Source organism: Stegostoma tigrinum, chromosome 4 (assembly GCF_030684315.1).
Source record: "Stegostoma tigrinum isolate sSteTig4 chromosome 4, sSteTig4.hap1, whole genome shotgun sequence".
NCBI lineage: Eukaryota > Metazoa > Chordata > Chondrichthyes > Orectolobiformes > Stegostomatidae > Stegostoma > Stegostoma tigrinum.
This window is the reverse complement of record NC_081357.1, coordinates 74,333,554-74,346,384: the sequence shown is the minus strand read 5'-3', so window position 1 is coordinate 74,346,384 and position 12,831 is coordinate 74,333,554. Positions and strand designations below refer to the sequence as shown.

Sequence of the window (12,831 nt, the reverse complement as noted above, 5' to 3'; positions counted from 1 at the left end):
TGCTTGCAGGATGGAGAGAGGGCGGGTTTGTCTTTGATGAGTTTGATTTTTTTGTGCTGCCAGTATCGGGATCTCCTTTCTATACGGAATATTTATGATGTCAGACTATTATCAAACGACTTTCGTCATTACAACCTTAAAAAATGTCTCATTTTCTTCCTCCAAAAAAAATTCGCCGTAAATATATCAGAGATAATGGGAACTGCAGATGCTGGAGAATCCAAGATAATAAAATGTGAGGCTGGATGAACACAACAGGCCAAGCAGCATCTCAGGAGCACAAAAGCTGCTCCTGAGATGCTGCTTGGCCTGCTGTGTTCATCCAGCCTCATTTTATTATCGCCGTAAATATAGTTGACTTATCTTGAACCCCAATTCCAGAGATTTTAGACCATAAGACATAGGAGTGGAAGTAAGGCCATTCGGCCCATCGAGTCCACTCCGCCATTTAAATCATGGCTGATGGGCATTTCAGCTCCACTTCCCTGCACTCTCCCCGTAGCCCTTGATTCCTTGTGAGATCCAGAATTTATAGATCTCTGCCTTGAAGACATTTAACGTCCCGGCCTCCACTGCACTCCATGGCAATGAATTCCACAGGCCCACCACTTCTGGCTGAAGAAATGTCTCCTCATTTCTGTTTTAAATTTATCCCCTCTAATTCTAAGGCTGTGCCCACGGGTCCCAGTCTCCCCGCCGAACGGAAACAACTTCCCAGTGTCCACCCTTTCTAAGCCATACATTATCTTGTAAGTTTCTATTAGATCTCCCCTCAACCTTCTAAACTCTAATGAATACAAATCAATTTTGTTTAGCAACTCACTAACACTTAACGTGCTTTCTAAAATGAGGCACCTGAAAAGGACCACTATTTGGCGACCAGTTGTATCTTCATTGTGTCGGGACTTTAAACCCAATGTTCTTATTTAAGAAAAACAACTTGGACATCTCAGTGCTTTTCTCTATGCAGTATTGTCAACTTGTCGTTTCAATTTTCACCAGTCTATTTGTGTGTAACCTCTGAAAGGCACCTTTCCAGAGCAAAAACCACCATTGGTCGCTGACATTTATTCAACTTTCTAATTGTGATGCCATATTGCCTTTAATGTGCATGTTTTAGGTTTTAGTAACAAACCTTATTTACATTTTTATTAAAACCTTTGATTAATACAAAGTGCTCTATTGAATTTGTCAGACACTATTGGCCTTTTACCACCCTGTGCTGACCGTCCTAAACCAGTTCTGAAGGACAGTCATGTGTGAAGAAAAGTTGGAGTTAACGTTTCTGCTAACGCTGATTTCTCTGCACAGATGCTGCCAGTTCTGCTGAGCTTTTCCAGCAACTTCTGTTTTTAGTCCTGATTTTCAGCATCCGCAGTTCTATGCGTTTTTATTTCCTGAAGGACAGTCATGTTTGAACTAATCAAAATGCTGACATTGTATCATTCTCCACAGATTCTGCTGGAAGAGGTTTCCAGCATGTGGAATTTTTGTTTTAATTTCAGTGCTATATTAGCAACTTTTCAAGTTACCAATTCATGATGTTTTTGTTTTAAAAAGCCTGTATAGAGCACATTAAATCCCCAAGTTATTCGACTAAGATTTTCAGAAGATTGCACTCATTGGTTCACGTCCAATAGTGGCAAGTCAGGTCTCTGTAATTTGCAGCTTCTCCTTCCCTGGATGCAAGTTGTTGCTTCTGGGAAAAATTGGATCTCCTTTTCTCCTTTCTTCTTTCATGCTAGCCCTTTTAAGGAGGGCATTGGAATTAAAGTAGGTTATTCAGCCCATTGAGTCTGCTTTGCCAATCAATGAGATCATGTTCATCCAGCTCCACATCTTGTTATCTCTGATAATCCTGAAATCCACTTTACTCTTGTTTTTGATTCTCTCACTGATTAAGAACCTGTCTACCTTGGGTTTGAATATGCTTAAAGGGTTACAGCCCTCTCCAGCAAATATCACAGATTCACTACCCTCTGAGAGAGAGGGAATTCCACCTTATCTTTATCTTAAATGTGAATTTCCCATATTCTGTGATTATGTTCTCTGATCCTAGACTTCTCACAAGGAGAAGCAATCTTTCTGCATCTATCCTATCAAATCCATTGAGAATCTTGTATGTTTCATTAAGATGTAAGAGTGACATACAGGCCTATATTTTACTCACAACACATTTTCTTGTACTTACTTTAGTCGAAAATACCATGTCTATGATTTCTCTGCTCTGAAACCATTCTGGTTATCTGGAGGTTTTCTTCCACAGTGGTAGATATTAACCTGATCAGATGTATTCTTGTCAGGAAGATCCTGACAAAGGCATAAAGGCATTCCCATGGTAGTTTCAGAAGCTGATTTTTCCACATTGTGTTTGTAGAGGATCACAAAAATTGGCATCATGAAGATGCTGTGGGATCTGCCCTCTTATACATGACGTTAAGAGTCCATGAAGCTTGGTACTTAAGGTAGGGCCACAGTGCTATGTAGCTTCAGAAAGAATTCCTTTAGCTCTGGAGGTTTTGTTACACTTCATTAGGTTGATGGCAGTTGCACTTTCTCCTCCAGTGGGGCTTTCAGCTGATTCTTCATTGTCAGGTAGTTGTTACAGGAGGCTATTGACAGTATGATGCACTGTGCTGAAAAGTCTTTCAGAGCATACTGAACAGTGTTTTATGAATGTCTTCGCATTGACTGTAGAATCATTCTATCACTGCGCCTAGGAGTTTTGGATTTGACAAGCTGGTCCATTGACAGATTTTATAGATAGAAGTCGGTATCAGCGTGTAGTTGTTTTCTTCTTCAAGTGTAATTTGGGATGTTTCTCACTTTGTGATAAAAGGTATTGCATACTTTACAATATTCTGTCTTTGTCTTGGTGGTATTTGAGCCTGATATGCTGCCCTTTTTTATTGCAAGGAGACCTTGGATTTCCTCATCATTTTCATTCAGTTAGTCCTGGTTCTTCTTCATGCTGGGTCTGATGATCTAGTAGGAATTATCCAGTACTGCTGCTTTGATGTGCTGCCAGAATTCTTCCATGGTGGAACTTGCAATGATATCAGGGTAATGCTTTATGGTAAGGTTGCTTCACTAGCACCTTTGCAGGATGAAGTTTGCGGATTGCTAACTTGAAATTTCTTTGGGTTAACTTTAGTTTGGTTGTTGGTATTAGACTTTAAATGGAAGTTCACCCTTGAGCATCTGAGCCAGAGGTCTAAATGACAGGCAGTACTGAGCATGATTTTAGTATGCAGCATATCTGTTAGATCATGCTGGTTTTGTAAGTTATAGGCATTGTTAACAATGTTTACAGCATAGGATAATTTATATGGTCTTGATATGATCTTTTCTGTTTAAAGGCGGTATTGATTACAGGCAGCAGCCTTGCTACAGAGTTCCAAAAGTGCACATCCGTTTTCATTGAAGTTTCGAACTGCAAGGTTTCCAAGCACACCCTTTTATGCCTGAAAAGTCATGGCCAACTCTGGTGCTGAAATCATCAAAGCTGACAATTTTGACCTTGGGAGGGAGATTCTAGTTAAGTTACTGGAAATCCGTGTAGAATTTATCCTTATCAACTCAAGTAAATTACAGGGTTAGAGCATAAATGCTGATGAGATTCCTGGGTGTCCTTGCAAAGAGAGCATGCCTACCAATAGTTTTGACACTTTTAGAGAGAGATGGGCATAACACAAGATAGAGTGTTTTATCTCCTCTTCCAACTCCACTTTGATATAGCCCACTCCCCCTCACCTTTGGTTGTTTGATTTGACTTATTTATTGTCACATGTATTTTGTTACAAAATACAATGAAAAGTGTTGTATTGTGTCAGCACTCTCTAGTGCCAACTTAAAACACAGAAAAAAGAAACCAAAATATAGAATAAAGAGGCAGAGGGATAAAAAAGAAAGAAAATGTGTTCATCTTTACAGTCCTTTTGTTAAGTGCTCAGTTGTAGGCCTGATGGTCAAGCATGAGTGCCTTCACCATACTACCACTGATAGGAAAGTTGCCGCTCTTCGGTGCCATCTTGCCTCCACCAATGCCCTTGCCACTTTGGGTCTTCATTGACCTTGCCAATGCTGGCACCTCTGATGCCTCAGGTACCACACGCGACTCTGCTGCCAACATGAACCCACTTTAGGCCCACCGTACTGCTGCTACAGCCAATGCTGTAGGGCCTTTTAATGGGCCCAAACTAGCCTCTACCACCAACTTAATGAATCTTCGCTGGATGCGGATGCCACCAGGAAGTCAAACATGCCCGTGCTGCAGCAGCCATGTATCGGCGCTAGGAATGCCACAGTGATGCAGAACCCATCAGGAATCCAAACTCTCTCCGACTCTAGCAACATTTGTGAAGAAAAAATCAGAGTTAATGTTTCAGATCTGGTGACCCTTCCTCAGAACTTATGAGGAGGGGTCACCCGACTTGAAACTGTAACTGAGTTTTTCTTCACAGATGCTGCTAGACCTGCTGAGCTTTTCCAGCAACTTTGTTTTTGTTCCTGATTTACAGCATCTGCAGTTCTTTTGGTCTTTATTCAGTATTTAACTCGCTGCCACATCTCTTCTAAGGCATGACCACCTTGAAGAAGTTCTGCTCTTGTCTCTGACGGGATTTCTGTTCCACTCTTTCTTCTTGCCCACTGACATAAATTTCACTGTCACTCCTGGTGTTTGACCTTGTATTTGCTAAAACTTGTTTCCACAGCGTCACATGCATACTCTCAACTTCTCTCTACAACCACATCACATCATATTGGCTCAGGGCTGCACCACTCCACAGGTCCACTTCATCTTCCGGCTCATTTGCCATACTAACATGAAACTTTTTCCTTTCCTTTCAGGCATTAAGGCCCAGAAGATGCAACAACTCCAAGAAGTTCTGAGGGTCACCGGACCCGAAATGTTCGCTCTGATTTTTTCCTCACAGTTCTGCTAGACCTGCCGAGCTTTTCCAGCAACTTTGATTTTGCTCGCTCCAACTCTGCTGCCCTGAGTCCACACTGGGCTCACTGGCTGACTGCCACAAGACTGTGCTGGCCTACTTGCTACTGCCAATTTTGCTGCCACGACTGAGCACTTCAACAAGAGCTAAATAAGATAAAAGATAAAGAAAGGAGGAAAAATTAGAAAAGAGAAAAAAAAGAAACAAACAAAAAAAAATGGATGGAGCCGACAAGCCTTGGGCTCAGAAACCCTATTCCACCACCATCTTACCGGAAGCCAGCTGAAAGGTCTTAGTGGGCTTTGCATGTAAATTAATCAGTTGGAAGACATGGGTGATTTGCTGTGATGGTTAATAGATGGATTAAAAAAAACTGCTGATTTCGTGATGCGCAAAAAACATTCATCTGTGTGTAAGAGAGCTGCTGGATACAAAAGAAAGAAAACAAAAAAGCTGATGAGAGTTGTATGATGTCGGTCTTGGAGAGGGAGGCATAGGGATGTAATACATGGACAACTTGTGAATAAAATAGCAAGGGATGGACAGTGCCAATTCATTAGTTGTTTAATTTGTGAAATGGGTGATTATATGGTGGTATATCTTAAAAAAATAATGAGCTCCCACAGGCCTGGGCTCAAGTTGCACCTGCTTTAGAGATATGTCATAACATGTCTGAAAATGTCGATTTAAAAATATCCAAAAGCTAAGTTCTAAACATAAAATGAAATAACAAGGGAAGAAGGATCCCTTCAAACCTTGGGATCGTACATCTAGAAGGATCTGTAAAGGATGTGGAATCACTGATTCCAAACCTGTGGTGTTGAGTCCTCACTGCTGCTGTACTAGTTTCCTAGGCCATGACAAGTCAATTCTGACATAAAAGTGGTGGTAGTCAGCATAAAGTACATTAAAGCTTTGCCGTATAGGTAAAAAGAAAAAATGAAATCAGTCCAGCTGAAGCTAAACCTGTATAAGTGTTGGAAAATGTGTGAAAACAGCAGGTGTAAGACAATGCTGACAGTTATTGTTCCAAGCCTATATGCAGACAGCTCTGGATATTGATTGATTGATGATAACCTAGCAACAGAGTCATCATCCAAGAGCACTCTCTAAGCACCCAAGCTGTTTTTTAGCTGTAGAGGAGAGAAGCAAAAGTGGCCTAAACAAATGCCTGTCTCTCCACTGCTCATTTGAGTTGGTAAGTCAAAGGACAACTCTCAAAGCAATGAAACTACAACAGGCGAGAAAACACAAACATCTAATTTTGCTTTGAAAGATAAATTCTGAAAATAATCTACTGGAACACAAGAGTTTCAGTGACAGCAGATACCCCCAAAGATGACAGAACATAACACTGGCTGCACCTTCTATCAGTTGGGTAGACCTCTGCATAACCAATGCCTCCCCAGTTTCAGCTTCATAGTGTTGGTTTCATGGTGAAGAAGGCTATCAATACAAAACTTTCCAGTCTGCCAATCAACCATACATTACATCTGAATAGCACGGAGCTAATCAATCAGTCATTCTCCAAGAAAATTAATTCTGTCAAATGCAACCCATCCTTGGTTAATCAGTAATTTTTAAAATATCCACCAATTTTAATTTTAATAAGAGATTTGCCAATACAATTAATATTTTCAACACTGCATGGAACATGGTTTCTTAATGGTTTTTCTTCCTCCTGCTGCACAGTTACCTTTGGGTCCCCAAACCTTAATCTAAACCCCCCCTTTATCTAAACGTGACCTTGGCCCCTTCCTTTTTCTCCTCTGTGTGCTGTCTTTTCCTGACATCATCTGAAAGTTATAGAATCAGCTTCGACATGTATGCTGACAGTTCCCAGTTCTACGCCTCTCTAATTCTAAATTCTAAAATGACACACTGTTTGTCTGACATCCACTACTGGATAAGCAGATATTGAGATTGAAGCTATCACCTTCAGTTTCAGCCACCAACTCTGTTCCCTAGCCAATGACTCTTATCTCTCTCTGGCACCTGCTCAAAGCTAAATCAGTCTGTTGTGAACATTTATGTAATTGTTTCCTCTGAGATGAGCTTCTGCGTGCGCATGGCACCAATATGAAACTCTGTTTTTAATGTTGAAGCATTGCCCAATTCTGCTACCTCAGCTCATTTGTTGCTGTAACCCATTTTCATATCATTGTTACCTCTAGACTAGATGACTGGACTCTCTTATTCTGTTGTTCATAAATTTGAGGTCAAGTACTGTTCACTCCTCACCACTGTGCTCATTGATCTCCCAGTTAATCCAATTTTAAAGTTCTTATCCTTGGAATTAAATTCTTTTTGTAATCTTTACACTCTCTAGGTGTGTAAGGTTTCTTTAAATGAAGGTGTTGAAAGTTCACAGTGGATGTTTGGGAATTTTGTTTTGATGTTTCCTGCCAGTAATGTGACTGATAACTGCTAGTTATGTTGCATTCTTTCCCTAGGGCTGTTTGAACAGTGACTAGCTTGATGAGGTTCTTGTTTTATCTGGTTGAAATGGCAGAAACCCTGTTAAGAATGAGCAGCATTAAAGGAACACCTTCTATGAACAAGCTGATCCAGCTGATCTCTCTTTTCTCTGAAGAGAAAACCCTTTTGTTGTGTTTAATGTGAAATCTATTTGTTCTTTTGAAAGAGTGAAGGAACATTCTAAGATTGTAGTTACTGAGCAAAACTGTGTTTGTAAGCCTTCAGAAACAATTATGTATGATCAATAATTTGACCACATATGCTAGAATATCAGGCCAGCAGCCTCTGGAACATTTTGCACTTTTATTCTTTTGCTTGCAAAATAACTCATTGACCAAAGATATTTTTTTGGAAAACCAACCTGTGCAGATAATTTTTCTTTTCTCCCTTTTTCTGAAGAAGATATGTGTGTGCGTTTACATGTAGCTCTTCAGGAATATTTAGAGATGGTACTTCTGTAATACTTTTATATAGCTGACTTAATTATTTCATCTTCATTGAATGAGTTTTGTTCATCTAATAAATCAATATTTTGTTGTTGAGAAACCTGGTTGTTAGAATTTTTAAAACATGATTTTAAAGGTACTTAATTATAACTTATTGATAACAGGAAAAAGAATTTTTATTTCCTGTTGTGATCCAAGAATAATGAAACTAGGGTGAGAGTGTACTGTTCCAGTCTCTATCACAATGTGGTTGTTTTAATAACAGGTACCTTTAATCAACTTGTTTGGACATGCATCTACCCAGTTTGGAAGGGCAGCTTGCAGGTGCAGTGGATATTGTTGCAATGTTCTCCATGCCCCTCCAGTTGTAATCCTCCAGATAAACATTTCTTAAAATTTGATAAAGCATTCAACTCAATGTTTTTGATGAGCATATTTTTCCAATAATGCAAATAGCACCTGTGTTGTAACTGAAATGAAAGTGGCCGCTTGCTGAAAATAATCAATATGCCTTCACAAACGATCATCTGGATAGCCAAGATTGTAAAAAGAATCTTGGTGAACTGCACCTCAATCCAAATAAATTGAACAATGTCTAGGTACAGCAACTTATAATCAAGTGCCCAATTCACTACAAACTTGTTTCCTGTCACTGATATAGGTTAATTTCACCCCTCACACCTGTGGGCCATAAAATATTGATAAAACATAATTATTACACAGCCGACGTTGAAGTTAAAATAGCTAAGCTTGTAGGCTTTTGTGTCTTTTTAATCAATGCACTTTTTTTTAAGCCCAGCAGCAAAGCAGGCAGCCACATTTCCTAATTGAGTCTGTAGATTCATAACAGTGTGTAAAAAGCTTTCTAGGTTTTTACTGATACGGTATGAATTTTTCAGGCACTTGGAAGTTCAAAACAATTGTCTTTCTTTTCATTGCATGCTCCTTTACTCCTTTCATTCTTTGTCTTTCTCTACAGTTGATGCCGAGCCTCAGGCAGAGCTGACAGGCAAACAAATGACCTTCACAAGTGCAATACATATGTGTGGCTTCATTAGTTTATATTCAATGCCATCATGATGTAGCAACAGTGAAACTGGTCATCACCATTTGTGAATTGATTGTGGCTGAGGAATGACCACCCAGAGCAAATTATAGTATCACAAACTTATTGTATTAAAATCTCTCAGATTGCTTCTAATAGCTACTGGAAGATTGGTAAATGCACTTGACTCCCGGTTGTGCTGTCTTCTCATTGACCTGTTCCGTTTTTAGGGGAACGCTGAGTTGTAGATCAAGATTGATCTTGTTGCAGCAGTCTCTGGAAGTGGTTGTTTAAAGGGATGAATTAGCATTTGGTATATGTACACTAGTGTCATTTTGTAAGTTCCTTATACTATACATTCAGACCAAAGGAACCCTAACCCTATATATATTTATTTATTATACTTATTGAAGGAAGTACGACACATATAAATTAAAATGCAACATTATACTTAGCAATTGAAGCAATGAATGAGTTGTTGCTGTACAACCAAACTAATCCACAATATTCTAAGGTAATCAATTTCAAAAGAACCTTGTTAGGACTCGATTGTGTCCTCTTTCACTTTAAGTATCTAATGATTGCTCAAAAGGTAAGTTGTTATTTACATTCAGTCAAGCTACTTGCCTCTTGATGGAATAGCATGAGCTTTCCAGGCAGTAAAAGTCTTATGCTGCACAAAGTAAGGCACAATTAAAGAAATATTTGATCGCATTTACTTGACTGTATGTGAAGCAGAGCCCTTTGCTGACAGGAAAACTTGGACATGTAGACAGGAACTTTACATAGAATATGCCATGTCTAAAACCTTAGGTTAAGAAGAACAGCGTTTAAAAGTGTCTCGTCGAAGTTGTCAGCATGGTCTTTGTAATTTTACACTCGCTTTTGCCTCCATTGTAGATTTCTACTACAGACACGTGCCCAATGAAATTTCTTTCAGCACAAAGGAATGCAAGAAAAGGGTCACCTGAAAAATGCCAAAGTGTATCTGTTTGTTCAACAGACAAGACTTGTGTGGACTGGCTCTCGAAGAAGTCATTTGCATATCTCCAGGTATAATGCTTTTAAAGAAAATATAGCTGTGAGCAGAAGTAATAATAGCTGGATGCACGTAAAGAAACCACATTAAAGTCCCGCAAGTAGTTCAGAGATTTGTACAATCATATTCTACTGACCCTCGTCCTGTGGTGTATTTGAAGCTCCAGGTGCAAGAACTGTGTTATGAATGATTGTGACATACATGGGAGAGTTCTTCATTGGATTGGTTTATTGATGTGCTCCTGTAAAGAATGGAACTGCATTTGTGACTATGTGTATATATACAAATTCTTTTTATGAATAAAGTATATTTTTCAAAAGATTTAATCATAAGAAATTCTTATACTGATCACCATCTTGCTAGAAGATTTCACAGTTGGCGTTCACTGCTCTATATGGCTTATTCTACGTCGTGAAGATATATGTTTTATAAACCATTTAAAAATGTATAACTGCAATGAATATGAATCCTGCTTCCATCTTTACGAATTATTTTATGCCTGTATTTTAATGCTGTAGTGTATTTGTTACTTTCCTGTCTAGCTTCTTTGTTAAATTTGGGACATGCTATTTCAGCCAGTTAAACTGATTTAAATAACATTTTTCATCTCAATTATTATGTGTTTCCTGAGGGTGTTCAATAAAGTAGTAATCTGATTCCAAATGAAATAGTTGTTCAAAATCTTCACAGCCTTGTGTTAGATGAGTCTCAGTCAAAACAGGGTATTTAGCAATTTAATTGCTTCACTTTATATTAAAATTAGCCAAATAATGTATGATAATGACTGCTTCACAGTTGGTCTGGTGATGAATGCTTTCCAACATGTACTGTCAGTCATGGGCTTAAATTTGATGAGAGTAACACTAAATTAGTTAGTGAGATTGTTGTTTCCAACTGTTAATGTTTACTTCTGCTTGAAAGACTCAAGTTTCATAACCACCCTCACTAAGGTCCTAGTTATTTTAGATACTTGCTGTAATTGCAAAAAGTGCGATCTGATCATTTAATTTTTTTTCAACTAGATTATTTATATTCCATGGAAAAGTATTTTAAAATGATATTTTTCAAGTGAGATATGTTGTACAAAATTTATAAACCATCTGAAATATAATCCAATGATCTCACAATAAATTGGAGCTATACTTGTCTTAAAAGATTTAATCTAATTCAGAGGCAGTTCATCCCAAGTTTAACAGATGGCAAACTATAATTTTCATTTGTACACTCTTACTACCACTGTCTACAGAATATTGCACCATTACATTTTACATACTGCTTGTCTGAACTCTTTTAGATAATTTTGAATCAACCTGTTCAAATATGTTATGACTAGTGGAGCTCTGCAGGGGTCAGTGTTGGGACCACAAATATTCACATTGCCATTAACAATCTGGATGAAGATACTGAAGGTATTGTTGCTAAATTTGCAGATGCATAAAGAATGATGGAAAGACAAGTAGTGTTGAAAAAGCAGAGAGGCTGCAAAAGGACTTGTAGAGGCTAGAGCAGTGACATTTGGAATACAATGTGGGAAAGTGTGAGGTTGTGCACTTTGGTAGGAAGAATAGAGATGTAGATTATTTTCTAATTGGAGAAATGCTTTAGAAATGTGAAACACAAAGGGACCTGGGAGTCCTAGCTCAGGACTTTCATAGGTTAACAGGTTTGGCCTGCAGTTGCAAAGGCAAATGTAATGTTATCATTCATTTTTGAGAGGCTAGCGTACAGGAGCAGGGATGTACTGCTGGGGCTGTATAAGGCCGCCATGAGACTATAGTTGAAATATTGTGAGCAGTTTTGGGTCCCATATCTAAGGAAGGATATGCTGGCCTTGGAGGGCATTCAGAGGAGTTTCACAAAAATGATCCTGGGAGCAAAGAGCACATCATATGAAGAGCGGTTGAAGACCGCTCATATGAACCTGGGTTCATATTCAGTGAAGTTTAGAAGGATGTGGGGGGGGCATCTCAGTGAAATTTGGATAATACTGAGAGGCCTGGTAGAGTGGGTGTGGAGAAGATTTTGTCAGGGGTAATTCTGAAAGATAGGATTTTTATGCATTTGAAGAGGCAAGGAATAATTAGGGATAGTTGGCATGGTTTTATGTGAGAGAGGTCATGTCTCACGAATGTAATTAAGTTTTTGGAGGAAGTAACCAAAGGGATTGATGAGGGCGGAGTGGTAGATATGGTTTACCTGGACTTTAGTAAAGCCTTTGATGCATGGTAGACCAATTAGTAAAGTTAGGTCACATAAGATTCAGGGTGTGCTTCCCAATTGGATACAAAATTGGCTAATGGCATGAGACAGAGAGTGTCGATACGGGGTTATTTATTGGATTGGTTTTCCACAAGGATAGCCGCTGGGTCTACTTTTGATGGTCATTTACATAAATGATTTAGATGAAAATAGAAAAGGCATAGTTAATAAGTTTGCAGATGACAACAAAATTGGTGATATGGTGGACAGTGAAGAAGGTTATCTATGATTACAAAGAGATCTTGATGGATGGGGTCAGTGGGCTGAGGAGTGGCAGATGGAGTTTAATTTGGACGATTTGGTGATATTACTATTTGGTAAAACAAACAAGGGCAGGACTTATACAATTAAACATAGGGCCTTGGGTAGTATTGCGTGACACAGAGACCTAGGGGTTCACGTACATAATTTTTTGAAGTTTGCATCACGTGTGGACAGGGTGGTTAAGAAGGTATTTACCATATTTGTCTTCATTGCTCAGACCTTTGAGAATAGGAGTTAGGAAGTCACAAAGAGGTTATACAAGATATTGTTGAGGCCTCTTTTGGAATACTTTGTCTGTTTCTGGTTGCCCTGTTATCGGAAGAATATCATCAAGTTGGAGAGGGTTCA

At 38.9% G+C, this 12,831-nt stretch overlaps 1 protein-coding gene across 6 annotated transcripts in view; it reads left to right on the top strand.

Annotated features, from left to right (window-relative positions):
• The window catches only part of fam228a (family with sequence similarity 228 member A), a 57,434-nt gene that overhangs the window by 753 nt on the left and 43,850 nt on the right, over nucleotides 1–12,831 (top strand). For 4 of the 6 annotated variants that reach the window (XM_048531279.2, XM_048531277.2, XM_048531281.2 and 1 more), the window contains exon 2: nucleotides 9,822–9,974. In XM_048531279.2, the coding sequence (XP_048387236.1) occupies nucleotides 9,822–9,974 (153 nt within the window). Of the gene's footprint in view, nucleotides 1–5,940; nucleotides 6,151–9,486; nucleotides 9,514–9,821; nucleotides 9,975–12,831 lie in introns of those variants that run through there. The other 2 variants (XM_048531280.2, XM_059645420.1) reach the window with 2 other exon arrangements.